This window comes from Cervus elaphus, chromosome 5 (assembly GCF_910594005.1).
Source record: "Cervus elaphus chromosome 5, mCerEla1.1, whole genome shotgun sequence".
Classification (NCBI taxonomy): Eukaryota; Metazoa; Chordata; class Mammalia; order Artiodactyla; family Cervidae; genus Cervus; species Cervus elaphus.
The window spans coordinates 127,717,033-127,744,707 of NC_057819.1; the positions used below are offsets into that span (position 1 = coordinate 127,717,033).

Consider the following 27,675-nt stretch of genomic DNA (forward strand, 5'->3'; position numbering starts at 1 on the left):
GTCTCCGGCCAAGGCCAGGGCCATGTGCATATTACACCTGACATGGGGCTGGGGAGACCCTTATGGACCCTGTCTTAGCCCCAGGTTTCAGGACACCTGGCTCCTTGGTAAGGAGATCAAACAATAACATTATTTACTAGAATCAAACAGTCCTGCACCTGGATGTCCCTCTCATCAAACCCTGGGAATACTGAGTCAGGTGTCTCGAGAAAAGTCTCCGGTCTCTGCTGGATTCCTGAAGGGTAGAGTCAGGTGCCTAGCCGCTTCCCTGTCCCCACGCCCAGAGGAGCCTCTCCTAGCTCAAGAATTCACTGTGGCTCCTGGGGAGGGGAAGGAGTGGGGCGACTCCTCCGAGGACCAGTTTCCTCTGAGAGGCAGGGCGGGGGGAGAAGGCCACCCCCAAGGGAGGTGGACAAAGCCCCACGGGGACAGCCCACAGTGGGGGAGGCTCTCCTGGGGACCCTGGGGAGCTGAGGCTGGAGAAGGGCAAACAGTACCCGGAGGCCCCAGGGGGACCCCATCTTCTGTCCCACACCCCACTTCTCCCTGCAAAGGACTCCAGGGCCGGGGAAAACAACGGTGCCAAAGAGACCCGCCGAGTCTCAACCCAGGAGGAGCCCTGATAGTGCTATCGCCTGAGTGAGATAAGAAGGCCTCTCCGGGCTGAGTACTCAGGATAAGTGGGTCCAGGCCGCCAGTGCCGCTCAAAGCAGTCAACCCAGGGGCGGAGGCCATGGGCCTCCCGGGCCTTCGCCCGGCCCCTGATTTGGGTGTCTCAAAAGTTGCGGCTGACATGTCTGGGAGGACCCTTCTGCGGACGCCACATTGCCCCTGACTCCCACCAGGGCTGCTCAGTGTCTCCAGCGGGGTAGACGGGTAGACAGCGGGGCGCAGGCTGATGGCAGAGGATCCACCCTTCCCAGCTCTGTGCACCACCTTCTCTATGGAAGGGAGGGTCCTGGGGCCAGGAAGTCCTGGCAGGAGACACCTCTTCCCTGAATGAGGTTGAGGGGAGGCACGACAGAGTTCATAGAAAAATCTCCTTCATGGCAACAGAGCAGCCCAGGAACGCACTCCCCCTACCACTGACCCCGCCACCCACCCACCAGGGTGCAGAATGTGTAACAGTCAAGCCTTCCCCCGAGCACAAAGCAGAAGAGATTAGATTGTACACACACACACACTCCCCCCAGGAAAGGCTGCCCCAGCTGGGGTCTGGCCATCAGGCCTCACTTTTGGCTTTTCCAAACAGCAGCAGAAATACCGAGGGCCACTGGAACCGAAGTGAGTTAGGAGAGGCCTCTGTCCTCTACCTCAGCCCTCCAAGAAGCAACAGCCTCATTCTCAAAGTTCTGATTCTCCAGAGGTTTTCAGAAATCGGGATTTCTGGACAGAGACGCCAACTGCCCTCACAACCCGTCAGGCCTCAGAAGGCCCCGGCATCTGCCCTAAGGCTTGCTGCAAGTGACCGCATGACTTTTATGCTTCGTGGGGATGCTTAAGCAGCTCACCCTCACCTGGCGCCGGCCAGGACCAGGTGTTTATGATATTTTTCATCCTCTCGTCAACATCTGTAAAAACAAGGCTCACTGAGGTTTGGCATGGTTAAGTAACAGAGTCAAGGTCATGTAGTAAAAACTCAGCATGGTACAATTCAAAACTATCCCTGAGTCTGGAAAGACACTAAAAATCTTACTGAGGGCTTCCTGGTTGTTCAGTGGTAAAGAATCCACCTGAAGGAGACACAGGTTCAATTCCTGGTCTGAGAAGATCCCACATGATGCATGGCAACTAAGCCCATTTGCCGCAACTATTGAGCGTGCGCTCTTGACCTCAGGAGCCGCAATTACTGAGCCCATGTACTGCAACTATTGAAGCCCGTGCACCCTAGAGCCCGTGCTCCGCAACAAAAAGTCACTGCGATGAGAAGTCTGCACACCGCAGCTAGAGTAGCCTCCACTCGCCACAACTGGAAAAAAGCCCATGCAGCAGAGAAGACCTAGCACAACCAAAAAAAAAAAAAGCCAAAGGAAAAAAAAACAAGCACTACACCTGAGGCAAGACTATGAAGCAAGAGGAAAGTTTTTTCCCCTCTTATTTTCCTCTTTCTAAAATGCTTCATTTGCCCCAGGGAGCTCCTATTACCTTTAAAATTTTTGAACCTATTACGGGTTATCTGGGATTAAGGCACTTTTTAAATGCTACTAAGGAATAAGTTGGGCTTCCCTTGTGGCTCAGGGATAAAGAATCCACCAGCCAATGCAGGACACATGGGTTCGATCCCAGGGTCTGGAAGATCCCCTGGAGAAGGAAATGGTAACCCACTCCTGTATTCTTGCCTGGGAAATCCCATGGACAGAGGAATCTGGCGGGTTACAGTCCATGGGGTGGGGAAGGAATCCGACAGGACTTAGCGAATAAACAATAACAAAGGACTAAGTTACTAAATTAATAAAATTATATTAATCTGCTGCTAAAGGGGATGCTTTAGGAAGATTAGGGATGCAGGATGACCTAGACCTTGGAAACAACTGCCCAGGGGCTCCCACTGAGACTGGCCCCATCTAACTTTAGAGAAGGGCAGCAGGCACTCAGAGCTTGGTATGAGTCCTCACTGAGCACTGTGGCAGATGGTTGAAGAAAACCAAATCCGAATGCCCTGTGCATAACGTAAAGAAGCTGGCCCATCTCTTCCAGGACCATTCCCATGCTTCAGCTCACAAAGACCCAGATGCTCTTCCTCAGAAGCCACTTCTGCCCTTGGCTCCCCGCTGAGCTGGGCCAGGGCTCTTCACTACTGCTGCTCTGCGCCTCCCACCTGGGGTTTCCTGTCTCCATGACACACAACCCCTCCTTCTTCCCCTCTCTGCTCTGAATCCCCTACCCAGATTGAAAAGACCCTGAGTTGTAAACTCTGGGAAGGGTCCCTAGAGCCGAGGTTAAGACGCCCTGCATCTGGCACAAGGATCCCCAAGGGACGGGCGCTGAGTCTACGCCCCGCCCACCTCACCCAAAGCTCACCTGTCTCAGGTGAGAGCCTCAGGGGGCCACTACCACAGCTCTCCTGGTAACCGTCAGTTCTCCCCGCAGCCCAAACTCAGGGTGCCTGCGAACCGTCCAGCCCCGAGAAAATCAGGAGCAAACTGCACTTTCTTTGGCACAACAGAATTTCTCACTTCTCGCCAAGCCCCAGCGTCCCACAGCGCAACCCCACCCGCGTGGCCGTGGAAAAGAGCCTGGGTTTCCATCACGTCCCCCAAAGGGAACCAAAGCTGCCTGAGGCGGAGAAAGGCCCCAAGACCCAAGTCCCTCCCGCGGGCTTCCTGCGTCCGGGGATTAGGAGGCACAAAGGGCCGGCAGGGAGAGGGCCCAGATGGCAGGGGTAGGGGCTAAGCCGCCGACGTAACGCGCTCCGGCCCCCGCGGGCGCGCGTCGCCGGCCTCTCCGGCCAGGCGCCCTACACGTGGGGCCCAGGCCCCGGGGGCTCTGTCTCCGCCCGCAGTGACCCTCGCACCCAGCCGGGCCGAGCACCTGTTCCGCGGCTCTACCAAGCCAACACGATTGTGCAAGCCCGAAACTTAAATTCTGTGATCGCGGGGGGATCCGGCACGGAAAAGTTCCCAGCCGCACTTTCTACAGGTGTCTGTCTCCCAGACAAGCGGAGCGACGGGATCCCGGGAGAGGCGAGCGGACTCGCGCGCAGCCCTCTCCGCCCGGGGAAGCCAGGGGTCCCGGCCCTCCCTTGCCTCCCCGCTCCGGCTGGCGGGCGCCCCGAGGGGGCGGCCTCGGCCAGGTGGGCCCCGGCCCGCACCTCACCTGGAACCCCAGGCCGGCCCCCGCCCGAGGCCTCCGAGTCCTCCTTCGGCACCAGCCGCCGGCTCCGCTCGCTCCGCCGCGGGCCCGCGGGCTGCTGGGCGGCAGTCTCCTTCCTGCTCACCTCCGGCGCGGCGAGCAGGGGGCGGGGCCGCCGCTATTTACATAAAGGGCGAGCCGGCCGGGAGCGCCAGGCCCCAGCGGCCCCGCCCCCCGGGCCTGGCCCCGCCCCCGGCCGTCGAGGCGGAGGCGCCGCGCCGGCGCCCTCGGGTGGGCGGGGCTGCGCTCGGGCCAATCCGCGGCTCCGTCCCGCTCGGGGGCGGGGCCCCGGCCCGTGTGAATATGCATGAGGCACTGCCGGCCCGCCCCCAGCCTCACCTGCGCGCACCTTGGACCGCAGGATTGCCGCGCCGCGCCCAGTGTCCCGCCGCCTTCTGGAGGAGGAAATAGTTCCCGGAACTCGCGCCTGCCCCGGGCCACCTCCCAGGCCCGGCAGCAGAGGGGAGCGGTCCCTCCCACGACCCGGCCCCGGGCTGCCCCGGAGGGAGGGGCAAAGCCCTGCCTGCTCTTCCTGAAAGCGCCCAACCCCAGCAGGGAGGAGGACCGGCGGACACAGGGCCAAGTTTCGGGACCGAGAGCTAGGTGCTTTGGGAACAGGGGCGTCGCCGAAGCACCTCCTCTCCGGGCGGGCCCCAAGCCTGAGCCCTCCTCCAAGTTGCCGACAGCGGCAGCAGCAGCAGCAGCAACCGGAGTTTTTAGCACAACGAGGGAGGGGAATTGGAACGACGAGAGGGGAGAGGAACAGGGGGCGGGAACGGGGGCGGAGGCCAGGCCCGAGGCCTGGGCGTGGATGGCACGCTCCACCGCACAGTTTGAAACGACTAGCGTTCGAGCCACGCCGACGTGGCGCCTCTCCGCCACCCCTCTACCCGGAGCCGGCTGCGTTCTGGGAAGAAACGGTGGAGTGCCAACCTCCCACCTCGGACTACCCTTCTGAAAGCCAAACTAGAGGTTAGTGACTTCCCGGAAAAAGGCTTGGGGTCGCACTTCTGCCCTCCAGTGGGCTGCTTCTAGCTCTTGCACCAGAGAAAGCAGCGCTGTGGGTGGGGAGGGCCTGGGGGCCAATTCCACGGACGAAGGATGGTGGGGTAGGGAGGACTCGTCCAGTAAATCCAGCCACAGCAGTAAAAGGATATATATATATATTTTTTTAATGGCTTTGGCTTTATCGCATGAAGCAGGCACCCTCTCATTTAAAGGCACAGAGTCTTCTCTTCTGCCCCACCTCGCTGGCCTCTTGGAATCTAGTCCTGAATTCCAAGGGGATTACTGCAAGGCAGCAGTCTCAGACCTGGGGCTTGGAAGCGCTGCAGTGGCCAGGTAGCGGGGCAAGGCTTTGCTCTCCTGTGAGCATCAGACACCCAAGGCCAAGGCCCAGACTAGCCTCTGAAGCTACAGGTCAGAGTCTGGGTGTAGGAGGCAACTGCGATGGTCCCTGAGAGTGGACAGTCCAGGTCCCCCAGGGCAGACCCCAGCTGGGTGGTCAGTGTTCCAGATCCCTGGGCAGCGTGAAGTCCCTGAAGCTGTAGAAGGAGATGTCTCCATGATCCACTAGGGCAAAAATCAGAGGGACATCCCCGCTCTGGTAGGACAACCGCTTGAGGGTGCAGAGGTCTGGGACTGGCTCATCAGATCTGCAAGAATCAAGGTTAGACTAAGACCTGGACAGAGCCCACCCATAAGCTTTGAGAAGCCAGCCCTCCTAAACTCCCAGGGAAGGCCAATGTATGACAGGAGTTGGGGGGACAAGAAGTCTGGCCCCGAGCTCTCATGTCTGCAAACCGCACGGTTCTGATTCTCCAAGTAACACCCAGAGCCCTGGTTGGGTAAGGAGACTGGGAATAGTGAGGGTCTTGCCTCTCTTTTAGCCCGGAAACCTCTCGTTCACATCCTTTTGCTGGCTGAGCCTGGAACTGAAGTGGCCCAAGAGAGAAGCTACTCAAAAAGGACAGGAGTGAGCTGAGGATGAGGAAGCTTGGGTTCCCGTAGCACTAACTGGCTGTGTGACCTCTCTCTGGACTGCTCGTTCTTCTCAGGGACTAAAGACTAGCGGGGGAGGGGGGGCGTGGAGGGGACGTCCATGTGATTTACAAGAGGACTCCCAGCCGCGATCACTGGTCTCGTACCCGCTAATGCACAGCCGGACATAGGGCTTGCCAGGGTTATTCTTTCGGAAGGTGGCCACGGCGTCAGCCTGGTAGACATCAAAGCTGATCTCCAAGCCCCCGGGCTTCTCCAGCAGCCTGAGGACAGAGTGAGAAACCTTAGGAGACAGGGGCACTCCTCTCCCACCTTTTCTTTCCATACCACCTTTTTCCTCCCCCAGTTTCAGGGAGCAGCCTCCTCCAGGCGGTGACCCTATCTCAGAACCAGTGGGATAAATCATCAGTCTACTTGGCTCCTACTCCGCGGACACACATGAGTATTATTACCAGGGTAGGGGCCCCTGAAATGATCCCCCAGCTCATGCCCCACCTCAGGAGTCAAATCCCAGCTGCCAACTCCTGCTGGCACCCCAAGTACTATAGACGTGGGCACTACCTGGAGACTCACCGGGCACCTCCATCAGCAAGGTGTGTCGTCTGCATCACAGAGATCTGCTGAAGGACTGTGGCTACAAGGATGGCGAAAACAAGGCACTGGTGAAGAGAGTCAACCATCCAGACCCCCTGACATCTCTGAACCTGCCGTCTTGCTGCCAGGTTTAGCAGATTTTTTTAAGTATAGGTATGTCTCATGCATGGAGAAGGAAATAGCAACCCACTCCAGTATTCTTGCCTGGACAGAGGAGTCTGGCGAGCTCGTCATGGGGTCACAAAGAGTTGGACACAACCGGGCAACCAACACACACGTCTCATGCAATATTTGAAACATACTTATACTAAAAAAAGTTGTTTATCTGAAATTCAAATTTAACTGCTCTGGCAACCCCACTCTAGTTCCTTAAGGATTGTAGTCCTGAATTCATTAGCACTGTTCTTGTCTTATTCTCTACTTTTAACAAGTGGGGTATATAGGAGACCTTCCTTTTATTTGGCCAACATATCACCCCCTTGCTCCCCTCTAACAGAGGTGGGAGACCAGGGGGCTACAGCCATCCACATGCATCTCGATGATTTTAAGGATGCGGTTGTAATTTACATTCCTCCTCACCTCTTCTCGGGACCAGGCTGTTTCTAAACCTTCCCACGAGCCTCTTCGCTGCTTCCCGGAGCGGATGATCCCTGTGGGTTCCACTCCACCCACCGCTCTCTCCTCCCCCATCTTTCTTAAGCCTCCATCAGCTGTAGTCAACGTATGCCGCTTTTAAAGGCCTGTGATTCCGCGGCTGCCCGTGGCCTATGGCAGGGTGCCGGTACCTGGGGAGTCGGCCCGACCGGGGCTCAGCAGGGGGGTGACGGGCTGGCCCCACAGGTGTGGGGGGCGGCTCTGGGCCTTCTGCAGGTGCCGCCGCCGCAGCAGCTGCTTGTACTCCTGCCAGCCGGCGCAGCGCTGCACCGCGGGGTCGGCGTTCACATCCTCTCGGAAGTGCTGGGCCTCTGCCTGTCGCTCCCGTTCCCGCCGAGAGAGCTTCTCCTTCCGCTGGTTGAGCCTCTGGCACCAGGACTCGGCGTCCGTCTCCCGTCCAGCCACGTTGGCTGGGAGCAGCTCGGGGGCGGGGGCGAGCAGGAGGGTGTGGCGGCTGTCCGCAGCCATGTTGGGGAAGGAGATCTGCTCAAAGTTCCAGCGGGGCTTACGAGCCCCCATGACCCCGTCCTCTATTTTGCCATTCTCTGGGCTGCATTGCGGTCCCTCCCTGCCCAGAGCAGGGCAGGGCTCCAGGGACCCCAGAAGCTGAAGGGGGCCCACGGGGCTCTTTATGGGGCGTGACTCCTGGGGTTCCTCCTCTGGGCAGCAGCTGTTCTGGTTCTGGGGAGGTGGGCTGCAGGTTGCCGGGCTCTCGGGTGTCCCATCCATCCCCTGCAGGGTGTTCTGCAGGGCCTTGGGCTTCTTATTAATGGACCTGAGGGACGAGGGGAGGAAACGCAGCCCATCTGCTCCTGACTGCTGAGGTCCACGTGACCCCCACAGGCCCTACTGTCTCCCTGAGCCCCCACTGGGAGCCGCCCCAGCCCAGCTCTTAAGCCCAGCCAGTCTCCAAGGTCCCGAACACCAGCACTTCCACAGAACTCCCCCTGCGGGGTGGCCACGCGGGGCGCATTACTGAGAGCTGGAGCTCCTCCTCTTCCTCTTGCCCTCCAGGCACTGGGCACCGCCGTCTAAGTTCAGCTGCCGCTCGTAAGGGGACAGGACGGAGCTGTGGGTGAGAATGGGGTGGGGAGCGGGCAACTGATCCACCTCCTCAGTTTGCTGCTCCCCTTGGAATGTGTGAGGGACTGGCCCAGAGTAAGTCAGTGGGCCAGGGCTAGAACCTTAACCAAGGGCTGGAGCCCCAGGCAGACCCCACACAGAGTAACGGGGGCAGACACAGGGGCCTCCCTGTGCATCTCTGTCCAGGTCTCTGGGTCTCATCAGTGGCACCTTTGAACAGTTTCCCTGACATCTGGGCTCCTACAGAGCCACCAATAAATAATTAACACTGGTGAGAAAAGTCAGGAGGACTGGAAAACTTGGAAAATAAGGAAAAATGAAAATAAAACCCATGGATACCACTGTAACATTTTGTTTCCTACAAACACACATATTGACTGTCTTTCTCCATCAAAAATGACACTGTGCTAACATACTGCTGTTTGGTCCTTTTTTATACTCAACAATACATCATGGCCCTTTATTATAGCATTCATCCCCGCCATGATTTTTCTTTTTTTTTAAGGCTGTGAAGCTGTACTGTCCATTACAGTAGCCCTAGATACAAGGGGCTGTTTAAGTTAAATTTAAATCTATTAAAATTAAAAACTCCACAAGCCACATATACTGGACAACACAGACATAGAATATTTTTGTCACTACAGAAAGTTCTATCAGATAGTGCTGCTCTAAGGGATAAACTCTAATCCGTGTGACCATGTTTTCCCTGTTTGGCTTACAGGAGGTTTCTAAGATCACTGATTTTGCAAAGTGATGGTGTTCTGTGTAAGCACCCCTAAATACAAGTCCTGGGGGGTGGTGCTTTTGTCCTCTGCTATTCCTCAGCAGCCAGCACAGGGCCCACGCCAGTAAAGGGTCAGCGTGTGCTTGGTCGCTGGGGACTAGGATAAATTCGAGGGAAATAAGACAGGGATTTACCTTGGTTGAAATCGTCGAACCACATAGCCAAGTCTCTTCAGGTGGCTGAAGACCTCAAAAAAAGAAACCAGAAGTCAGACGTCCACTTCTGAAAACACACTGTTCTCCAGACAGAAGCCATTCACCACACCCCCAGACGCCAAACCCTGGTACCGGCAGGACCATACTCTCTAATAGACACCCTCCCCACACTGAGGTCTCAAGTCCCTGAGTTCCTGTCTCTCACTTGCCTTACTCTGGGCACAAATAACAGCAGTTTCTTGATTTAAACGCAAATCTCAAAAAGCTCATAGCTGATGGACCAGGAAGAAAACTATAAGCTGGAATATTTTGATACCAAAGCTGTCACGAGTGAAGCTCCTGACTACAACACAGACAAGACAGCAGAAGGAGATGGACATCTGGCCACCCCACAACACTTCCAAAGATGGGTGGGTTTTTGGATGAACCGCATGTTCCTCCACGTGGCCCTGCATCCATATATGAGCAATGTACGCAGTTATGCCCCAGCTTGCTTGATCTCTTAGTAGCATTCAACATAGCCAAGCACGTCTTCCTGAAAAGACCTTCTTGTGGTCTCTGTGATGCCACCTCTCCAGGTTTTCTGCATTGCTGGACACTCCTCATTTCCCTTATCTTCCCCCTGACCTCCCCATGTTAGAGTGCCCCAGATTTCAGACACAGGCCTCTACTCTAGCCACACCTCCCTACAGCCCAGTGGAGTCTGAAATATCCATGCCATCAAGATCTCCACATTTATGTCTCTGGCCTTGAGTCCCTCCTCCTCTGTGTTTTTCCTAGCACTCAACTGTGAAGTCAGCCATCCATTTGCTTTCTTACCTATATATTACCCAAGTGCCACCACTAGGATATAAGCCTTTGCCAGTCTTGTAGCCTCAACACGTGGCTCTGTGTCCAGCACCTTGTTGTTGTTTAGTCACTAAGTTGTGTCTGACTCTTTTGTGGCCCCATGGACTGTAGCCCGCCAGGCTCCTTCTGTCCATAGGATTTCCGAGGCAAGAATACTGGAGTGGGTTGCAGTTTCCTTCTCCAGGGGACCTTCCTGGTCGAACCGGAGTCTCCTGCATTGGCAGGTGGCTCATTCCCACTGAGCCACCAGGGAAGCTCTTGTAGGTACTTATAAAGGGTGGCAGGTACCTGGTACTGCAGGAAAGTCACTGTATCCTCAGTCAGCAGCAGCTGGTAGGCCTCTTGGATAGACAGTGGCAGGTCTTGGTGGAAGAGCTGGATGGAGCCCTGAAAGTGCAGCCCACAGCTCGGCTTCTGAAGCCTCCCTGCGGTGGCACCGCCAAGGGAGCAACTTCCCCACTCTGCTATCTGCGTGCTACACCACCCCACCCCCCCATCACGGCAAGAATCAGGCCAGCCAGGAAGGGGAAGGGGGAGAGGGAGGCAGCATCACTAATAGACTGGAAAGCCTGCTCCCTCTCCTGCTCTAGAAACCAGGTTACAAGCCCCCTGAATAGTCGGTTGTAGATACTTTTTCCCCCAGTGGAAACGTCCTTCCGGTTCCTTGGTCACAATCCCCTCTCCACTCTCCCAGGGCCCCCACTCACACATTCCAGCAGATACAAGGCCTCTTCTGGGTGAAGCCGCTGCCGGCCCTGCTCTGAAAAGCCCATGGTCTGCCAAAATTTACCCTGCGGGGGACCCAGAGCAGATGTCACGAAGGAGCCCGGGAAGGCAGAGGAGGCGGGTCCCCGGTCTCTGAGCCCCGCCGCTCACCGCAGGAGACTTCAACTCCACGAAGCCTTCTTCTGGTCTCCACTCGGCGGCCACCAAACTGCCCCTGGCGAGGAGCGGGGAGACGGGTCCGTCTCAAGCCCACCCGAAGAGATTTACGGGATCCAGCCGCCCAGCCCGCCCCGGCTCCGCCCCCGCCCCGGCCCGCCCCCCTCACAGGCGCTCCACGCGCTCCTCGGCCAGCAGCTGCCAGAGCTCCTGGCGGCACAAGCGCAGCCTCTCGGCCTGGGCCTCCGAGCCGTCGGGGAGGAAGTCCTTGGGGCCATGCGAGCGCTGGGGCAGCTTCTGGGACCGGGAACGTGCGGCGAAGAGCTCCGGGGCACTGGGGGCGAAAGGGCCGCGGCGTTAGCGCCGCGCAGTCGGGGCCACTCGGCCCAGGCTGAGGATCCCCGGCCCAGGTGCCCCGGGCCCTCTCCCGCGCCCAACCCGCGGCCACGGCGCCCGCCCCCAACCCCTAGGCCCGGCCACGCCGCACCTGAGCACGCGCCCGGCCGGAACCTCCACGGAGGCCGACTCGGGCTCGGGATCCATCGGGTGGGGCTGGCCTACGCTGCGCGCGCACCGCCTTGCCCCGCCCACCGCCGGTAGTCCGCGCGGCCCTAGCGCGCGCGGGTCCCACAGCCGCTCCCCGGGGCTCCGGTCCACCCACCTGCTTCCCACCTTCCTGGGTGTCCTGGGTCCTAGCGCCCGCCGACAAATCTGAGTCGCGATTACTAGGGGGCGGAGAGCTTGCTAGTTTCTGGATTTGTAGGAGCTCCCCCTCTCCTATCCCCCGCCCGCCTCTGGAGCTCCTCTCTAGTAGTTCTCGAGGAGGCTGACGTTTGAAAGCGTCGTATGAAGAGTTATAAGCGTGACCCTCCCCTCCGCAACCCCGGACTGTTTAGTCCGCATCACCCAGGCTGGACCGGGAGGAAGAGGGGCGGGGGTTAGAGAAGGGAGAACGCTGGATTCCCCAATTCAGCTTCGCACACTGAGGGCCACCACGGGCCGCCAGGTGTAGGCTAGGGGGGCCCGCAGTTCTTTCAGGTCCTTCCGCTGGGTCCCTGCCTGGGGGCTCGGAAGCCGGGCTTCCAGGACTTGGGGGGGCGGCGGAAGGCGCTGTCCGACCCACGGCGGTGCTGAAGCGCCACCCCAGCCGGTCGTTAGCGCCTCCCGGAGCCTGGGGTCTCCGCCGCCGCCGCCTCGGGCCGTCCCCACACGGCCCGCTAGGTGGCATCATCGCCCCGACCAGGGGCCGTCGGCCTGTGACTTCGGGTCGCTGGCGGCGGTCGCTGCGAGAGTCCCGGGAAGGACGAGGGGCGAGGAAGAAGAAAGTGGGGGGGCTCCCCAAGTGGGATTCCTGGGTCTCGGTTCCCGGCTCCCGTCACTTCGCGTCCTCTCTCGCACCCCGTCACACACAGGGTGTCTCTCCCGTCCGTCTGAACTCCAGAGCCTCAGGTCGCGCCAGGGCTCCAGTCAGGATGCCGAGGATCGCTCTCTAGTCCCCGCCCCCTCCCCGCCCCCCTCCCCGCCCCCACCGCTTCACCTGGGCGCATGCGCGGACGCTCGGGCCCGAGGAGGTGGGGCGGGGCCTCGCGTGGATCGGGGCGGGGCCGCAAGCTCTGACTGACAGCCTGGCTGCGCGGCCGGGACGGTCCCTCCGCTCCCGATCCGGCGGGAGGGAGGGGGGAGGGGCGGGATTTCCTGCGGGAGGCGCCGAGCCGGCCTTGGAAAAGGAGGAGAAAAGGGGTGAAGGGGGGGACAGTGGGAGCCACCGTCCAGGGGGCCAAGGACCGAGCAGGACCGGCCGGACCCCCGGCGGGGCGGCTGGGAAAGGTGAGACTGTGGGGCCTGATCTGGGGGTCAGCACCCCTGAGCGCGGGCACAAAGTAACTTTTCTTGCGGGATCCGCGGGCGCCTTCATCCGTCGGGTCTTTCCGTCCTCCTCGCGCCAGTACACCGTCTCCCCGCATCAATCCCTCCGGGCGCTTGGCCCTCCCGGTCTTTCTCTCCGCTTTGTTCCCCGGTCGGCCTGGGCTGGGCTGGGTTGGGGGGTTGCGCGGCGCTGGACTGGCATTCCGGGGGGCGGGGGAGCCAGCCCGACCCCATGCACTGCCAGGGGCGCCCTCCCCCTATGTCGGGCCGCGGGCTTGGAGCTGGAGTGCCATCTGGTTTGGGCTTGGGACTTCTGGGGAGTAAGAGGACCCCAGCTAGGGCCCCAGGCCTGCCGCGGGTCTCATGCCACGGGACTCGGGCAACAAATTCTCGGCCACTGAGAAACTGACGTAAGCTTTTCTAAAGTGAAGTCGGGGCTTTGGGACTCAGATTCAGGCTTGGGAGGGCGGACAGCCCCATTTAGCAGAAGTACCCCAGCTCTCATCTCTATTCTCTGCCCGGCTGCTTCTCCATCCCGCACTAGGGGTGAGGATGGGTCAGCAACAGGTGCTGTAAAGCCTCACTGTCCTGCAGGCAGACCCTCCGCCAGAGATGGGGGGCCATAGCTCCCCACTCCACCTTCTGAACTCATAAAGAGCCCTTGGGCTAGGGCTTCCGGCGATAAGGGCAGAGCCGAGCTGGGGAGGGGTGACCCCTGCCAGGCTGCCTGTGCCTGACCCTCCCAGGCCCCACCTTCTGGCCCACCGCTTGTCTGTGGGTGTCAGAGCCTCAGGCTGTGGAGAACAGGCTGCTGGCCCGACCTGCCCCCGTGTGTCGTGCTGCCAGGGCCCCTCCTGCCCCGGGTTGAGGTGCTGCCAGGTGCCCTGGGGCCTCGGTGACTCAGCCTCCCCCTCCCAGAACACCCCCTCCCCCCTCCCAACACTCCTCTCATGCATGGCGGCTCCTTCCCGCTTACAGTGGCTCAGCCCCTCCCTGGACTCAGAAGGGCAGCCAGGGTAACTTGGGGGCTCCCTGGAAGCCCTGTCCTGTTCTTTCTCTGAGCCCTGCTTCTGGGACCCTTACAGACTCCGACTCAGCCTTCAGCAGACCCTCAGTGGATCACACCTTTTCCAGACCCCCGAGACCTGGCCGCCCCTGCTGCCCAAAGCGCGAGGGAATGCTGGCTTCTCTCTGGGTGGGCACCGGTGCTCCTGAGCCACGTCGGGAGGATTGGCGCCCCCAGTCCCGGCCCATCCCTGGGCTGTCGGAAGCTGCAAGCTGATATCTGTCCAGATTTCCACACAGCCTCCACCCCTTCAGAGATCAGCTTTCCTGCTTGTGGCGGCAGCTCATGAAACACCTTGAAGGAGTACCCGCCAACGCCTGCCAAGAAGCCCACTGCCTGGGACGCTAGACACACTCCCCCCCCACCGGACACCTGGCCCTCCAAAGGGCCAAGGGATGGCACCCTGACACCTCAGCTTAGACCAGTTTCCCTGCCTCTGCCCTGGACCCCTGAGCCCAGAGTCCAGCCCAGGGACCGGGAAGGATGGGTCGAGAACAGGACCTGATCCTCGCTGTCAAAAATGGAGATGTGACTGGTGTGCAGAAACTGGTGGCTAAGGTCAAGGCCACGAAGACAAGTGAGTACTTGGTGGGGTGACTGTCTACCTGAGACCCTCCTCTGAGTGCTAGGCTGTAGAGAGAGGCCCGGGGGGAGTGGTCACTCTGATCTGGGGACTTAGGGTAGGAGTGCCTCAGTGTGGGAACGTCAGAGAGGAAGTTGGGTCCCCCTTGCTGTGTATGCTTAGGCAAATCTCTTAACCTCTCTGGGCCTCAGTTTCCTCACCTGTAGAGTGAAAGGAGTAAAGTAAATTCATTCTAATTTTGGGGGAGTGTCTACTGTGTGCCAGGCTCTGTTCTATGCTCTGAGCTCCAGCAGTGAACAAAACTGACCCAAGTTCCTGCCCTTGTGGAGTTGCCTTCAGCAGGTGGTTTTTCCAGTGTGTTCTTTGGAGCCATGGGGTTTCTGGCAGTGGGTTGGGAAAGACTGAATAGGTAGCGCTCCACCTCTGACCCCTCTAGTCCAACCAGAGCATCTCTGTGTTTTTATCAATTTGATGACAACATTTGTAAGATAGCTTTTTTATTATTTAATCACAGCAGTGGGACACATTTATTGTGGGCTCCTCTGAGTGTAAGATAGCTTTTTTAAAAGGGAATTCTGCTTAAAACAGGGGTTTCCCTGCTAGCTCAGCTGGTAAAGAATCTGCCTGCAATGCGGGAGACATGGTTCGATCCCTGGTTTGGGAAGATCCCCTGGAGAAGGGAAAGGCTCCCCACTCCAGTATTCTGGCCTGGAGAATTCCATGGACCGTATAGTCCATAGGGTTGCAAAGAGTCCGATAGGACTGAGCAACTTTCACTTTCTGCTTAAAACAAAGTTCACATTATCTAACCGGTTACTGAAGCTTACTGGAGGGTGTGTGTCCAAAGTTAATTTCCTGAGAGAGAGAGGCCTCTCCACAGCCTAGGGTCTCTAGTCGATAGGGCTGTGGGGGCTCCGTGCATAGGTGGCCGCACCTGACTTCCAGCTCCTGAGTACCTCTGCAATGAGACCCCCCAAGAAGAATAGACCTCTGGGCTTCAGGGCAAGCTCCCTGGACTGTCCCAGGAGGACACTGGACTTGTCCTCTGAGTTCCTTGACCAGCAGGGACAGGAGGGGAGGAAGGATCCTTCTCAAGTGCTGGGGCTCTAGCCCCCAAACGCAGCTTGGCCTTTGCACAGGAAGGAGTCCCCCGGGCTACCCGAAGATGTCTAATTATCCCCACCCACACCTGGGAGTGTGGGTGCCTGAAGGAAGGATTTTAAGGGCCTGGGAGTTGTGCACGTGTGTGAGTGCCCCCTGCACTTCCACACCAGGGCAGGACACCCAGGTTGTTGGGAGATGGAGTTGGAGAGGGTGCTCTCTGTGCCCTGGGGAAGTGGATGCAGGGTGAGCCTGGTAAGGGGAAGGTGCCAAGGAGGGCCCTGGAGGCCCAAGAGTGGGAGCCTTCCCCCTCCTCCCCGCACCTCAGTGTTGTTTTTGGCAATCTGCCCAGTGGGGCCTTGGCCTCATAGCCCTGCGGCCTCAAAGTGAGGCCCTCAGGGAGCCAAGTGGCTGGAGGCTGGTGGCAGGAACTTTGCAGCTGGGGTCCTAGGCTCTGGGAAGGTCCCCGGTGCTCAGGGGGGAATGTCTGTGGGGGAAGATGACCATCCCCCCACCCCCAAGGCATTTGCATAGGTGTAGAGTCATAGGGTCCTGGGACTCCTTGTCTCCCCTCCCAGTCCTCTGAGAGGCTGGGAAAGCTGGTGACAAAAAGGAGATCCCAAAGTGACCTTTGCAGACCCTAGAGCTTTTCCCTGGTGGCTCAGTTAGTACAGCATCTGCCTGTAAGGCAGGAGACCTGGGTTTGATGGCTGGGTCCAGAAGATCCCCTGGAGAAGCAAATGGCAACCCACTCCAGTATTCTTGCCTGGAGAATCCCACAGAGGAGCCTGGCGACTACTGTCCATAGGGCCACGTTGTAGTTGCCTCTATTCCCTGTGAGACGGGCACTTCTGTATCCACTTTACAGATAAGGAAACTGACACTCAGAGAGGGTTAGTGATTTGCCCAAGGTCACACAGCCGTGGTGTGGCAGATCACCCCACAAGCCCAAGCCCTCCTCCCTGTGCTACCGCACTCGACTGCCCGTCAGAATCACCCAGGGATTGTTCTGAAAGTGACGACTCCCTGGTCTCCCTCAGAATTACAGAATCATCACAGAGAGCCGAGGACTTTGCAGAATCAGAACATTCTTCGGGTGATTCTGAAGCAGTTCTCAGGAGGGAGGGGCTGCAGACTCCTGCTCCATACCCAATAGGTTGAAGGGAACTGCCGGAAGGGAGGCATCAAAGGCTCCCTCTTTCCCCTCTGGGCAGTGGCTTGAGCTTCCTGGCTGTCCAAAGAGGGGTGCGCCCTGAGCCTCTTCCATTGGGTACCAGGTCACTGGGGGGCCGGCCCTCCCCGCCTGTCTGGGTCCTCAGGGCGCAGGTGCCTGGGAGGAGAGGGCAACTGATGCCCGGGCCTAGCCTCTGCCCTTCCTCCCTCCTCCCTGCTCTGAGCTGTCCCCTTCTCCAACCAGAGGAAATGGAGCGGGCCGGGGGTGGCCCGCTGAGCTCACATCCTCCACCCGAGCCTAAATCAGGAGCGCGACCCTTCCACCCCCAGAGCCGGGGCCTGGGAAGAAGGTGGTGGCGCAGGGGAAGTGCCTGGAGCCACTGCCAGGAACCTAGGACCCTCCGCCCTCCCCGCCAAGGTCCCCAGCCCAGTCACTCGGAGGCTCTCCCCCACCGCCTTTCCGGCCATTGTTCTGGAAAAAAAAAACCACATAGAGCCACCCAGGCTGGCCCTGCCCTTGTTCCTGTCACGTTATCCTGCCACTCCCCGGAGGGGCTGCCTCTCGGCCACCCCAGACCGTCCAGGCGGGCGGCAGGTGGAGAGACTTCCCTGTATTGACCTCCTTGTCCTCACCGAGGCTCAGAGAGGTCCCAGGGCTGGCCAAGGTCACACAGCTGAGCAGAGAGAGAAGGATCTGAACCACGTGCTTTCTGCTCCTCGGGCCTCTGTTCTGTCCACTGCGCTGAGCGGTTCTGTGTGACGAGGACTTTCCAAGGGGGCTGCAAGATGGCTGGGAGCGGCCTCCACTCCCTCGCGGCTTCATCACTCCTCAGCTCTTACCTTTTCGGTGCAGCGTCGTTCGGCTCGGCCCTAAACGTAGCTGTCTCCCCCACTTGTCCTGTGTGCCTCCTGCTGCAGGCTTGGTCCCTCCCTATTGGAATGAGGCCCTGTCTTGCTGGGGTATTCAGGGGCCCACTGGGGCCTGGGGGGCAGGCCTGGACCAGCACGCTTGGCACCGTGCCCAGCTGGGTTGAGCCGGGCCTCCTCCTCCTCCTTCCCGGCAGGGGGGGGTTCCAGCGGGAGGCAGGGGCCGCCTGTGACAGCACTCTCCTCTTCCCGAGGACCGCCGCCCCCCGCCTCCCGCGCCCTGGCTCACACGTGGAGCACACCTGCACGAACCCTGTCCCCGAGAGGGGACTGATCCAGTGTCCTAGCCCTGCCCCTTGGTCCTCTTGCCAGCCCCTGCCCTGGGGCAGGGAGCTGTCTGCTAGGAGCCTGTGGGTTCAGAGTCTGCAGTTCCTCCCCTGACAGGGGCAGGGGGGGAGGACTGTACCAGCTTTCACTGGAGACACCGCATCTCAGGAATATGGGCTAACGTGTAAGGAGCGCTAAATGCTGATAGCTCCCGTCTTTCACGAGGGTCAGGCGTTGTACTCACAGCCCTCATGAGTGGCTTCTGTGATCAGCCCGTTTTACAGATGAGGACCCTGAACCTGAGAGGTTAAGTGACTTTCCGCAGATCACACAGTGAGTGCCTGGCAGAGCCGGCCGGGACATGGTGTAGGTCTGCGTGACCGCTGCCTTCCCCTCTAGCTCCACTCAGGGATGCCCCCCGGGCCAGGCATGTGGCCCTTGGGTCCAGCCCTGGCATCCGCCCTCTCACTTCAAGCTTCTGGTCCCTCTCTCTTCTCTCTCAGCCCCCTCGGCCCATGGAACAATGAGACTTGCTCCTCAGCCCATTCAGGCAGGAATGCTAACCATGCGCTCGTGGGCCTGTCCTTTGAGGGCACAGCAGGCCGGGGGGCCCCCCCATCTCCGCCCCCTTCGACTATAAACAAGTGGGGCTGGGGACCCGGGGAAGCCAGGCCACTGCTGCGGCAGCTCCTTGCAATCAGCGCCCTCCAGCTGATGGGCTGGGGTGGGGGGCCAACAGGGACCAGACAGCTTGGCAGACCATGGGACAGGTGCTTTTCTGCACTCCAAGAGGTCAGTGGGAGCCGAGTGGTGGGCAGGAGGGACCCTGGGTCAGGGGTGGGTGCGGGCACCCTGACACCTCCGCTCTGACCCCCAGAGCTCCTGGGCTCCACGAAGAGGCTCAATGTCAACTACCAGGATGCTGATGGGTGAGTGAGAACCCCCCGCCCCAATCCCTCTTGAAACCTGTGTGGTGGGGGAGGGCCGGGGAAGGATCGGGGGCCTGGAGTCCCTTTCCCTCTCAAACCCGGCCCTGGAAGCGTGTTCACTGAGTGTTCTGGCCTCTGTCTGCCCGCGCGCCTGCCCGTGGGGCTGCCTCTGAGTGCGGGGAGGGGGCCTCTGAGAGGCCTCCTTGGGTCCCATTCCTGCTGGGCCCCCTTTTCTCCCTGGAGGGTAGGAGCCCTGGGGCTCCTGCTCCCACGGCCCCCTCCCCTGGGCCCGCTGGGGGGGAGGCCAGACAAACAGGCCTCTCAGCCCAGACACTGAGCCCTTTCATGCCGCAGCCCAGCAGCTCTGCGCTCCCACGGCACGGCTGGCAGGGTGTGTGTGTGTCGGGGGCGGGGGGGGGCGCCTGGGGGGGACAGCCACAGTGGGCAAGTAACTCAGCCACGCCAGCCCCCAGGATGAGTCTGCCCTGGAAGACCAGGATTTCGGGGGTGGGGACTGCTCCCTGACACCTCTGACCCGTGTCCCACCACGCCAGCTTTTCAGCTCTCCACCATGCCGCCCTGGGGGGCAGCCTGGAGCTCATCGCCCTGCTGCTGGAGGCTCAGGCCACCGTGGATATCAAGGACAGCAATGGTGAGAGCCCAGGGTACCCCCCCACCCCAGACCCTGGGGTCAATGTGCTCCTGCCACAACACAGCAGGGCCAAGGGATGTGGGCACGGCTTCTGGGAGCTTGCAGATGCTGGACCTCGTCAGTCTTCACAGCCTCCTGGGGTCGTGGGTGATACTGACATCCCATTATCCAGCTGGGGAAGTTGAGGTTACAAGGCCACCAGATCCTCTGTGCTGGGCACGGTGGGCTTCTGGCTTCAGCCGGGCCTCTCCCTGACCACACCCAGCTTCCTCTGGGTCTGTCTCCCCTCCAGCCTGGGCTCAGTTCCCTCCCCCGATCCCAGGCCATCCCAGGACCTCCCTCAGAAACCTGTCCCCTCCTGCAGGCATGCGCCCACTGCACTACGCGGCCTGGCAGGGCCGCCTGGAGCCCGTGAGGCTGCTGCTACGCGCCTCTGCAGCCGTGAACGCCGCCTCGCTGGACGGGCAGATCCCACTGCACTTGGCTGCCCAGTACGGACACTATGAAGTGGTACGCGAGCCTGCCAGCCTACGGGGCGCTGGGGCTGGGGGCAGGGGCTGGCACAGGGGGCCCGGCCAGGCCAGACCCCTCACCCGGCTCCCCCCACCCCAGTCAGAAATGCTCCTCCAGCATCAGTCCAACCCGTGCCTGGTCAACAAGGCCAAGAAGACGCCCTTGGACTTGGCCTGTGAGTTTGGACGGCTCAAGGTGAGGCCTGCTGCCTTTGGGGTGGTGGGTTCTGAGTGTGCGTGGGGTCTCCAGAGGGGAGGTCCTACCCAAGTGCCGGTTGCCGCAGGTGGCCCAGTTGTTGCTGAATAGCCACTTATGTGTGGCGCTTCTGGAGGGGGAGGCCAAGGACCCGTGCGACCCCAACTACACCACGCCTCTGCACTTGGCTGCCAAGAATGGCCACAGAGAGGTCATCAGGTACCCACCGGGGCCCCCCGGCTTCCTCCTCCTCTTCCCGTGGGACTGATAACATCCCCTCAGTGCCCTGCCCCGCTGCCCTCTTCACCCTTGCTCTGGATTGCTCTCCCAGCCCCCAGCGATCAGCTTCCTCTCCTTCCGTACCCGCCGCCCCCCACGCCAGTCACTCGCCCTCCCGTCTGCAGGCAGCTCCTGAGAGCTGGGATTGAGATCAACCGCCAGACCAAAACAGGCACAGCGCTCCACGAGGCCGCGCTATACGGCAAGACCGAGGTGGTGCGGCTGCTCCTGGAGGTGGGTGTGGACCCCTAGTCACCCCGCAGGTGTGTACAGATCCCCTCCAGGTGCCAGATCCAAGACCGGCTGGGGAGGCCGGAGAAGGGGTGTCTTGCCCTGGTGGGGCCCAAGTGGCTGGAAAGCAGACAGACCTGGTTCGAGCCCCAGTTCCGCCTTTCACTGGCTGAATGACCTTGAGCTCGTCCCAGAACAAACCTGAGCTTCCATTTCCTAGTGTAAAATATGAAAACAGTAGCTACTTCCTGGGTAGCTGTGGGAATTGGGAGAAGCGGCCAACCCGCTGCTCAGCACAGGCTCGCCCCACTCTGTGCACCCAGGGCGGGGTGGACGTGAACATTCGGAACACGTATAACCAGACGGCGCTGGACATCGTGAATCAATTCACCACCTCCCAGGCCAGCCGGGAGATTAAGCAGCTACTGCGGGGTGAGTGTGGTGGGGAGAAGACCCAGCCCAGGGCGTTCAGAGCCACTCCAGAGGGTCCCCGGGAGTGGAGGAGCGGATGTCACATTCCTGGGACTGGCCGGAGGGATGCTGTGGGGATGAGGGGGCAGGGACCTGGGGGAGGGTCATGAAGGGGACTGGAGGGGTGGGAAGATGCCCTGGGAACCCTCAGATGACACCTGTCCTCCTCCTGGTCTCAGAGGCCTCAGGGATCCTGAAGGTCCGGGCGCTCAAGGATTTCTGGAACCTCCACGACCCCACTGCCCTCAACGTCCGGGCAGGGGACGTCATCACGGTGAGGACCCGATGCAGGCATTCCTTTGAGAACACAATTGGTTGCCGTCACTTACTTGGGCACCTGCTATGGATCAGGCTCTGTGTTAAGGTCTTTATTTGCACGATCTCATTGAATTCTTCCCCATCTAAGTAAGGTAGGCGTTCCTACCACTTCCTTTTTTAGAGCTGATAGAATTGAGGCTTAGAGAATTAAAGTGATTTGTCCAGAGTCACAAGCTAGCCTGCAGTGGAGCTGGGGTCTGAACGGGGGCTCACTCCAGACTCTTTTTTTGCCCTGGAGGCAACCCAGGGGTTGGGTTGGATGCTGGCAGGGGCAGGACTATAAGCCCACTTGAGCATCATGGGGAGCTCGCTGGGGGGACAGGAGGAGCTGGACCGCAGCTGTGGGGCTGGCCGCCTGGCGCAAGAAGTGACCATCCCCCTGCCCGTCTGCCACAGGTGCTTGAGCAGCATCCGGACGGCCGCTGGAAGGGCCACATCCACGAGAGCCAGAGGGGCACCGACCGCGTGGGCTACTTTCCCCCGGGCATCGTCGAGGTGGTCAGCAAGCGGGTGGGTGTCCTGGCACCCCGCCTCCCCTCTGTGCCCACCCCCCTGCGCCCAGGCTTCTCCAGGACGCCACAGCCCCCTGCCGAGGAGCCCCTGCACCCCCTCACCTATGGCCAGCTGCCCCGGGTGGGCCTCAGCCCAGACAGCCCAGGTACGTCCTCCCCGGGAGCGGGTAGGGCGATCCTGGGCACCGGGGTGAGCATCTGGCTCTGGCCAGCTGCCAGCCAGCTGTGGGCGGGGCCCACCGGGGTTCTGACCGCTTGGCTCCTGTCCCCGCAGCAGGTGACAGGAACAGTGTGGGCAGCGAGGGCAGCGTGGGCAGCATCCGCAGTGCCGGCAGCGGGCAGAGCTCCGAGGGCACCAACGGCCACAGCACTGGCCTCCTTATCGAGAACGCCCAGGTGGGTGGGGGGTGGGGGGCGCTTGGGACCAGGGCTGGACCCCTTCTCCTCCCCTTCCCCCGCCTCCCACTGCCAGTTCCCCAAACAAGAGACAGCTCCTTCCCGTCTCCAGCCGCTGCCCTCTGCCGGAGAGGACCAGGTGCCTCCAGGACTACAGCCCCCGTCCCTGGCAGGTAGGGAGGGAGACGGGGACCTGGGTGGGCCAGGAGAGATGCAGGTGGGGTGGCTGAGGACCTGGCATCCCTTCATCCTGCCACCCTGAATGCATTTCTCTCCGTCCTCAAAGACAACCCGAACCACCACCCTCTGGCCAACTATCGCTCGGGGGAGCAGCACTTCACCCAGGACGTGAGGCCTGAGCAGCTGCTGGAGGGGAAGGTGTGACCTCCACCGGGGAGGTGGCTATGGGCCCAGAGGAGGGGGCGGGATGGGCCTCAGCGTGGACTTGAGTTCCTGTTCGGACCAGGCCCCTGGGGGCGGGGCTGGGATCGATGGCTGGGCTGTGGCCTTGGCACTCAGCCCCCTCCCCCAGCAGGCCCAGCGCCATTAACGGCGCCCCCTCCCCCCAACTTGCAGGATGCTCAGGCCATTCATAACTGGCTGAGCGAGTTCCAGCTGGAGGCCTACACTGCCCACTTTCTGCAGGCCGGCTACGATGTGCCAACCATCAGCCGCATGACGCCCGAGGTCCGTGCCACAGCGGGAGGGCAGGGCAGGAACCCGTGGCCAGGGGAGGGGGCCTGACGGCACGACTCTGTGTGGCAGGACCTGACGGCCATTGGGGTGACCAAGCCTGGGCACAGGAAGAAGATCGCCTCGGAGATCGCCCAGCTAAGCATCGCCGAGTGGTTGCCCAACTACATCCCGGTGAGTGGGCGGCAGGCACGGGCTCCCACCGCCGGCTGAGGCTTTGTGGCGCGGGGGCCGACGGTGCGGCTCTTGCAGGCGGATCTGCTGGAGTGGCTGTGCGCCCTGGGGCTGCCGCAGTACCACAAGCAGCTGGTGAGCAGTGGCTACGACTCCATGGGGCTGGTGGCTGACCTCACCTGGGAGGAGCTGCAGGAGATCGGCGTCAACAAGCTCGGTGAGGACTGCCCTGGGCCTCCTGGCTGGGCCCCCGTGTGCCTCCGAGGGTCCCCAAGATGTTTCGGGGTCCAGGAGGGATGAGGGGCACCCTCTCCAGCCCCAGCTCACCCTGCTGCCTCTATCCGCCCGCTCTCAGGTCATCAGAAGAAGCTCATGCTGGGGGTGAAGCGGCTGGCTGAGCTCCGGCGGGGCCTACTGCAGGGGGAGTCCCCTGGGGAAGGCGGCCGCCGGCTGGCCAGGGGCCCGGAACTGATGGCCATCGAGGGGCTGGAGAACGGGGACGGGCCCCCTGCGGCCAGCCCACGCCTCCTCACCTTCCAGGGCAGCGAGCTGAGCCCCGAGCTCCAGGCAGCCATGGCAGGGGGTGGCCCCGAGCCACTCCCCCTGCCCCCTGCCCGCTCCCCCAGCCAAGAGAGCATTGGGGCCCGCTCACGGGGGTCCGGTCACTCGCAGGAACAGCCTGCCCCTCAGCCGGGTGGCGGGGACCTCAACGCCCCACAGGAGAGGAATCTTCCGGAGGGCACAGAGCGGCCCCCTAAACTCTGTTCCCCACTTCCTAGCCAAGGGCCCCCGCCTTACGTTTTCATGTACCCCCAGGCCTCACCCTCCAGCCCGGCCCCTGGGCCGCCTCCGGGCGCTCCCCGGGCCTTCTCCTACTTGGCCAGCTCCCCGGCCACTCCTCCAGACCCCCCGCGGCCCAAGCGCCGGTCCCACAGCCTGAGCCGCCCTGGCCCAGCCGAGGGGGAGGCCGATGGGGAGGCCGAAGGGCCAGTGGATAGTGCCCTGGGCAGCTACGCCACCCTCACTCGGCGACCAGGACGCAGTGCCCTCGCCCGGACCAGCCCCAGCCCAACCCCAACGCGGGGGGCTCCCCGCAGCCAGTCCTTTGCCCTCCGGGCTCGCCGCAAAGGCCCCCCGCCCCCGCCCCCCAAACGCCTCAGCTCCGTCTCTGGCTCCACCCCGGAGCCCCCACCACCGGATGGAAGCCCGGCGCCCAAGGAAGGGGCCACAGGGCCCCGGAGGCGAACACTGAGCGAACCCACTGGCCCCTCGGAGCCCCCTGGCCCGCCCGCCCCGGCCGGCGCCGCATCGGACACGGAGGAGGAGGACCCGGGGCCCGAGGGGACACCCCCGTCTCGGGGCAGCTCAGGGGAAGGGCTCCCCTTTGCGGAGGAGGGGAACCTGACTATCAAACAGCGGCCCAAGCCGGCAGGACCCCCACCCCGGGAGACGCCGGTGCCCACCGGCCTTGACTTCAACCTCACAGAGTCAGACACTGTTAAACGGAGGCCCAAGTGCCGGGAGAGGGAGCCACTGCAGACGGCGCTCCTGGCCTTCGGAGTGGCGGGTGCCACGCCCAATGCCCCTGCCCCCCAGCCCTCACAGACCCCCAACGAGTCCCCCGCGGCCTCTCCCAGCCCTCCCCGGCCTGACCTGAGCAGCCTTCCCACCCCCGGAGCTCCAGCCCCTCTCCCCACCAGCCCCCCGCCCCAGCCCCCTGGGCCGGCCCCGGAAAATAGTCGGCGGCCTGGGGAGACGGAGCCCCCGGCTGCCCCCGCTGCCCTCATCAAGGTGCCTGGAGCAGGTATGAAGCCAGGACCTGCGGGGAGAGGGTGGTGTGGGCAGGGCCTGTGTCCGGCTCAGCTGAGTCACAGGACAACCTCTTTGTCTCTGCAGGAACAGCCCCCAAGCCTGTGTCAGTGGCCTGCACCCAGCTGGCATTTTCCGGCCCTAAGCTGGCTCCCCGGCTCGGTCCCCGCCCGGTGCCCCCTCCAAGGCCGGAGAGCGCGGGGGCTGCGGGCCCAGGCCGGGCCCAGCAGAGACTGGAGCAGACCAGCTCGTCGCTGGCAGCTGCACTGCGGGCCGCGGAGAAGAGCATTAGCGCAGAGGAGCGAGAGGGGTGAGGGTGCTGGGAGAACGGGAGAGATGGAGACTGAAGAGCAGCTCCCCCACCCCCCGAGTCCTTCCCCCGGGGTCTGGGATGATGGGGAAGGGACATCGGTGTCATGGCAGGCAGGCAGATCCTCAGGCTTGGGGGTCCCCACGGGAAGGGGTCACCCAGATCTGGCCTGCAGGCAAGTGGCACTTAGAGGCACGCGAGCTTGGACCAGTCACTTCTGTGAACCCCAGCGCCTCTGTGGGAGGAAGGGTCGGTGACTCCCATGACCTCGGGAAGTTGTGTGAGACGGGGCAAGACGCACACCTGGCGCTGGCCCCAGCCCGGCCCTGTGCCCAGGGCCAGCAGGGTGCAGACCACCGGCCCGCCTGACCTGGCCCTTCCCTGCCGCAGCGCCCCCGGCGCCTCTGCCAAGCACATCCTAGATGACATCAGCATCATGTTCGACGCCCTGGCTGACCAGCTGGACGCCATGCTGGACTGAGCCGGACCTGCCGGCGGCCTTCCGCGGCCCCACCGCCACCTCCCGCAGCGCCCGCTGCCTCCCCCCGCGCAGAGGACGCCCCTGCCGCCCCCAGCCCGCGGCTGTCCCCACAGCAGCCCCATGCGGAGCAGAGAGGACTTTTCAGAACCTGATGTCTCAGCAAAGCCCCCTTCCACCCCTGCAGTGTGTGATCTGACGGGAGGACCCTGCTTCTCAGACAGGGACCCTGGTAAGAGCTTCCTATCCAGGAAGAGTGGTGTCCGGGCTTCTGGGGTGCCTTCTCTGTCCGCCCCCCACCCGTGTCTCAAGTGCCTGTGCCAAGGTCCCCTGGCCACCCGCCGTGCAGTCCTAGCGCCCTGAGAGGCTGGAGGCGGCGGTGCGTCTGGCCGGCAGGTGCACACAGGACGTGTCAAGGGCCGGGGCCTGCTCTCACCATCAGCGGCACCCAGCCCGCCTTGGGCCCCGGCTCTGCCTGCCCTCAGTGAGGCAAAGCTGGTGGGGCCGGTGGGATTAACGGATCCCTCGAACAGATCCCCAGAGTCCATATGTTTCCAACTGTAAATGTTATTTTTTAAGCAGAGAGAAATGCATATATTTTAAATGGAATTTATTCTATCTATAACTGCCTGTGAGGACACAGTGGGGGGGGGCTTCGGACCACAGTGAGAGCACCCAATGCCCGCCATGGGGCTGGAAGCCTGACCTGCCTGGCCAAGGCCCCGGCTCTGTAAGCATTTAACCTCTTCCCCCAACTAACACCAATGAAAGTGTCATTCCACGATACCGTGCTGTGTGTGTTTGGATGTGCGCCGTGAACCTCTGAGCCCAGGGGTCGCGCCTGAGCCAGACCCGAGCGCCCCCGCTGATGTGTGGTGGGGGAAGGGTGGAAGACTTGCCCCCCCAAACTCACCTTCGGGGAGGGGCTCCCTCACTGGCCTGACCCTTGAGTGGGCCCCTTCGTGGCTGCCTCAGGGACCAGCCACAGGTTTTGCTTCAGCAGTTTATAAGTTTTAATACAAACCAGTCTGTATTCATTCCCAAAAGGCTCATTTCCAGTAAAAAATATACACCAGTAAAAACATTCTCACAGGGTAACTGGGGCTGAGGCTGGAAGGAGGTCCCAGGCTGCGCCCCCGGGACTGGCTCCACGGCCTGCCCGAGGGCGGCCTGGGAGGAGGATCTCGGGCCAGGCAGGGGCTCGGCTCCATCTTCAGGCCCTAGCGTGAGGCCCCCCACAGAGGAGGAGTGGGCTTTGCCCCAGGAAGACAGGACGAGGGGGGCCCGGGGAGGGCGCCCCGCCACCCTGGCCTCCAGCGGCGCCATGGAGGACCGCTGGCACGTCCCAGGACTATCCTCCCACCAGAGGCCCCACGGTCCACGGCTCTGCCCAAAGACCAGGCGGCACTCGGTCAGGGGGCCCTGGAGGGGGGCAGCCCACAGGTGGATGGGGCTGAGGGCCCCTCTGCTAAGCACATGAGGTCATACATTCAAGAGCCCAGGGGTCTCCCCCTGGCGAGGAAGAGCTAGACGGTCCTGGACCGAGGCTGCAGCTCTGCGTCTCCGCGGGAAGCCCTGGGATGGGAGCCACAGCCGGGTCTGACACCGGGAGCTGGGCCTCCAGGGCCACGTGGCACAAGAGCAAACCCTGAAACATTCATGGTATCAACTCCCCAGACGCAGAATGGGTGTGGCTTCAGCCCCAGGGACCACGGCAACTATGGCCGCCACGGCCAGAGGCTCAGAAGGGAGAGTTCATGCCCAGCTTAGTTTCAAACTGCAGCTTCTGTCGCTTCTGGTAGCGGACGCGGACCCTGGTGGGTGGAGATTGAAGACCAGGTTAGCGCGGACACCGAGACCAAGGGTAGACAGGATGCA

General features: G+C 61.6%; 4 protein-coding genes across 19 annotated transcripts in view; 1 reads left to right on the forward strand and 3 right to left on the reverse strand.

The window, feature by feature from the left end:
• The window catches only part of LLGL2 (LLGL scribble cell polarity complex component 2), a 35,500-nt gene extending 31,169 nt beyond the window's left edge, over positions 1-4,331 (reverse strand). Inside the window, exon 1 of one of the 2 annotated variants that reach the window (XM_043905537.1) lies at positions 4,192-4,331. The gene's annotated coding sequence lies outside the window, so the exon portion shown is untranslated. Of the gene's footprint in view, positions 1-3,816; positions 3,982-4,191 lie in introns of those variants that run through there. The other variant, XM_043905536.1, reaches the window with a different exon arrangement.
• Positions 4,332-4,998: 667 nt separating this feature from the next.
• On the reverse strand, positions 4,999-11,648 carry TSEN54 (tRNA splicing endonuclease subunit 54). Of its 3 annotated transcripts, none has more exons than XM_043905554.1 (11): positions 11,516-11,648; positions 11,024-11,188; positions 10,849-10,912; positions 10,680-10,763; positions 10,261-10,359; positions 9,103-9,155; positions 8,078-8,170; positions 7,233-7,876; positions 6,427-6,487; positions 6,000-6,116; positions 4,999-5,507 (listed from the first exon to the last, which is right to left on the reverse strand). In XM_043905554.1, exons 4-11 carry the CDS (start codon positions 10,743-10,745, stop codon positions 5,357-5,359), a joined length of 1,284 nt encoding a protein of 427 aa, XP_043761489.1. In that variant the 5' UTR covers positions 10,746-10,763; positions 10,849-10,912; positions 11,024-11,188; positions 11,516-11,648; the 3' UTR covers positions 4,999-5,356. The 3 variants fall into 3 exon arrangements, with proteins under 3 accessions (XP_043761489.1, XP_043761487.1, XP_043761488.1); XM_043905552.1 differs by lacking the exon at positions 11,516-11,648 and adding an exon at positions 11,342-11,444; XM_043905553.1 differs by lacking the exons at positions 4,999-5,507; positions 11,516-11,648 and adding an exon at positions 11,342-11,444 and having other exon boundaries at positions 6,415-6,487.
• Positions 11,649-12,501: 853 nt separating this feature from the next.
• On the forward strand, positions 12,502-26,581 carry CASKIN2 (CASK interacting protein 2). 2 transcript variants are annotated; one of them, XM_043905535.1, is made up of 20 exons: positions 12,502-12,681; positions 13,806-14,363; positions 18,715-18,766; positions 19,321-19,418; positions 19,783-19,928; positions 20,031-20,126; positions 20,215-20,345; positions 20,531-20,639; positions 20,960-21,068; positions 21,287-21,381; positions 21,822-22,083; positions 22,215-22,333; positions 22,446-22,506; positions 22,620-22,711; positions 22,910-23,020; positions 23,099-23,200; positions 23,279-23,417; positions 23,556-25,004; positions 25,097-25,319; positions 25,710-26,581. In XM_043905535.1, the coding sequence occupies exons 2-20, from the start codon at positions 14,270-14,272 to the stop codon at positions 25,798-25,800; spliced, it is 3,579 nt and encodes a 1,192-aa protein (XP_043761470.1). In that variant the 5' UTR covers positions 12,502-12,681; positions 13,806-14,269; the 3' UTR covers positions 25,801-26,581. The 2 variants fall into 2 exon arrangements, with proteins under 2 accessions (XP_043761470.1, XP_043761469.1); XM_043905534.1 differs by having other exon boundaries at positions 12,504-12,681; positions 22,212-22,333.
• Positions 26,391-27,675, reverse strand: part of TMEM94 (transmembrane protein 94) — a 35,972-nt gene continuing 34,687 nt past the window's right edge. For all 12 annotated transcript variants that reach the window (XM_043905516.1, XM_043905521.1, XM_043905520.1 and 9 more), the window contains one exon: positions 26,391-27,611. In XM_043905516.1, the coding sequence (XP_043761451.1) occupies positions 27,539-27,611 (73 nt within the window). In that variant the 3' untranslated portion in view covers positions 26,391-27,538. The remainder of the gene's footprint in view (positions 27,612-27,675) is intronic.

What these genes read in the sequence shown, in the direction of transcription:
- TSEN54 (XM_043905552.1), bottom strand. Translation starts at nt 11,397, where the DNA reads ATGGATCCCGAGCCCGAGTCGGCCTCCGTGGAGGTTCCGGCCGGGCGC. An exon ending in TGACTTTCCTGCAGTACCAG is followed by an intron (nt 9,156 to 10,260) that starts GTACCTGCCACC and finishes TCTTTTTTTGAG; the next exon opens with GTCTTCAGCCACCTGAAGAG. An exon ending in CGGTCGGGCCGACTCCCCAG is followed by an intron (nt 6,488 to 7,232) that starts GTACCGGCACCC and finishes CCATCCTTGTAG; the next exon opens with CCACAGTCCTTCAGCAGATC.
- CASKIN2 (XM_043905534.1), top strand. Translation starts at nt 14,270, where the DNA reads ATGGGTCGAGAACAGGACCTGATCCTCGCTGTCAAAAATGGAGATGTG. An exon ending in TCAGCCGCATGACGCCCGAG is followed by an intron (nt 23,021 to 23,098) that starts GTCCGTGCCACA and finishes TCTGTGTGGCAG; the next exon opens with GACCTGACGGCCATTGGGGT. An exon ending in GGTTGCCCAACTACATCCCG is followed by an intron (nt 23,201 to 23,278) that starts GTGAGTGGGCGG and finishes CGGCTCTTGCAG; the next exon opens with GCGGATCTGCTGGAGTGGCT.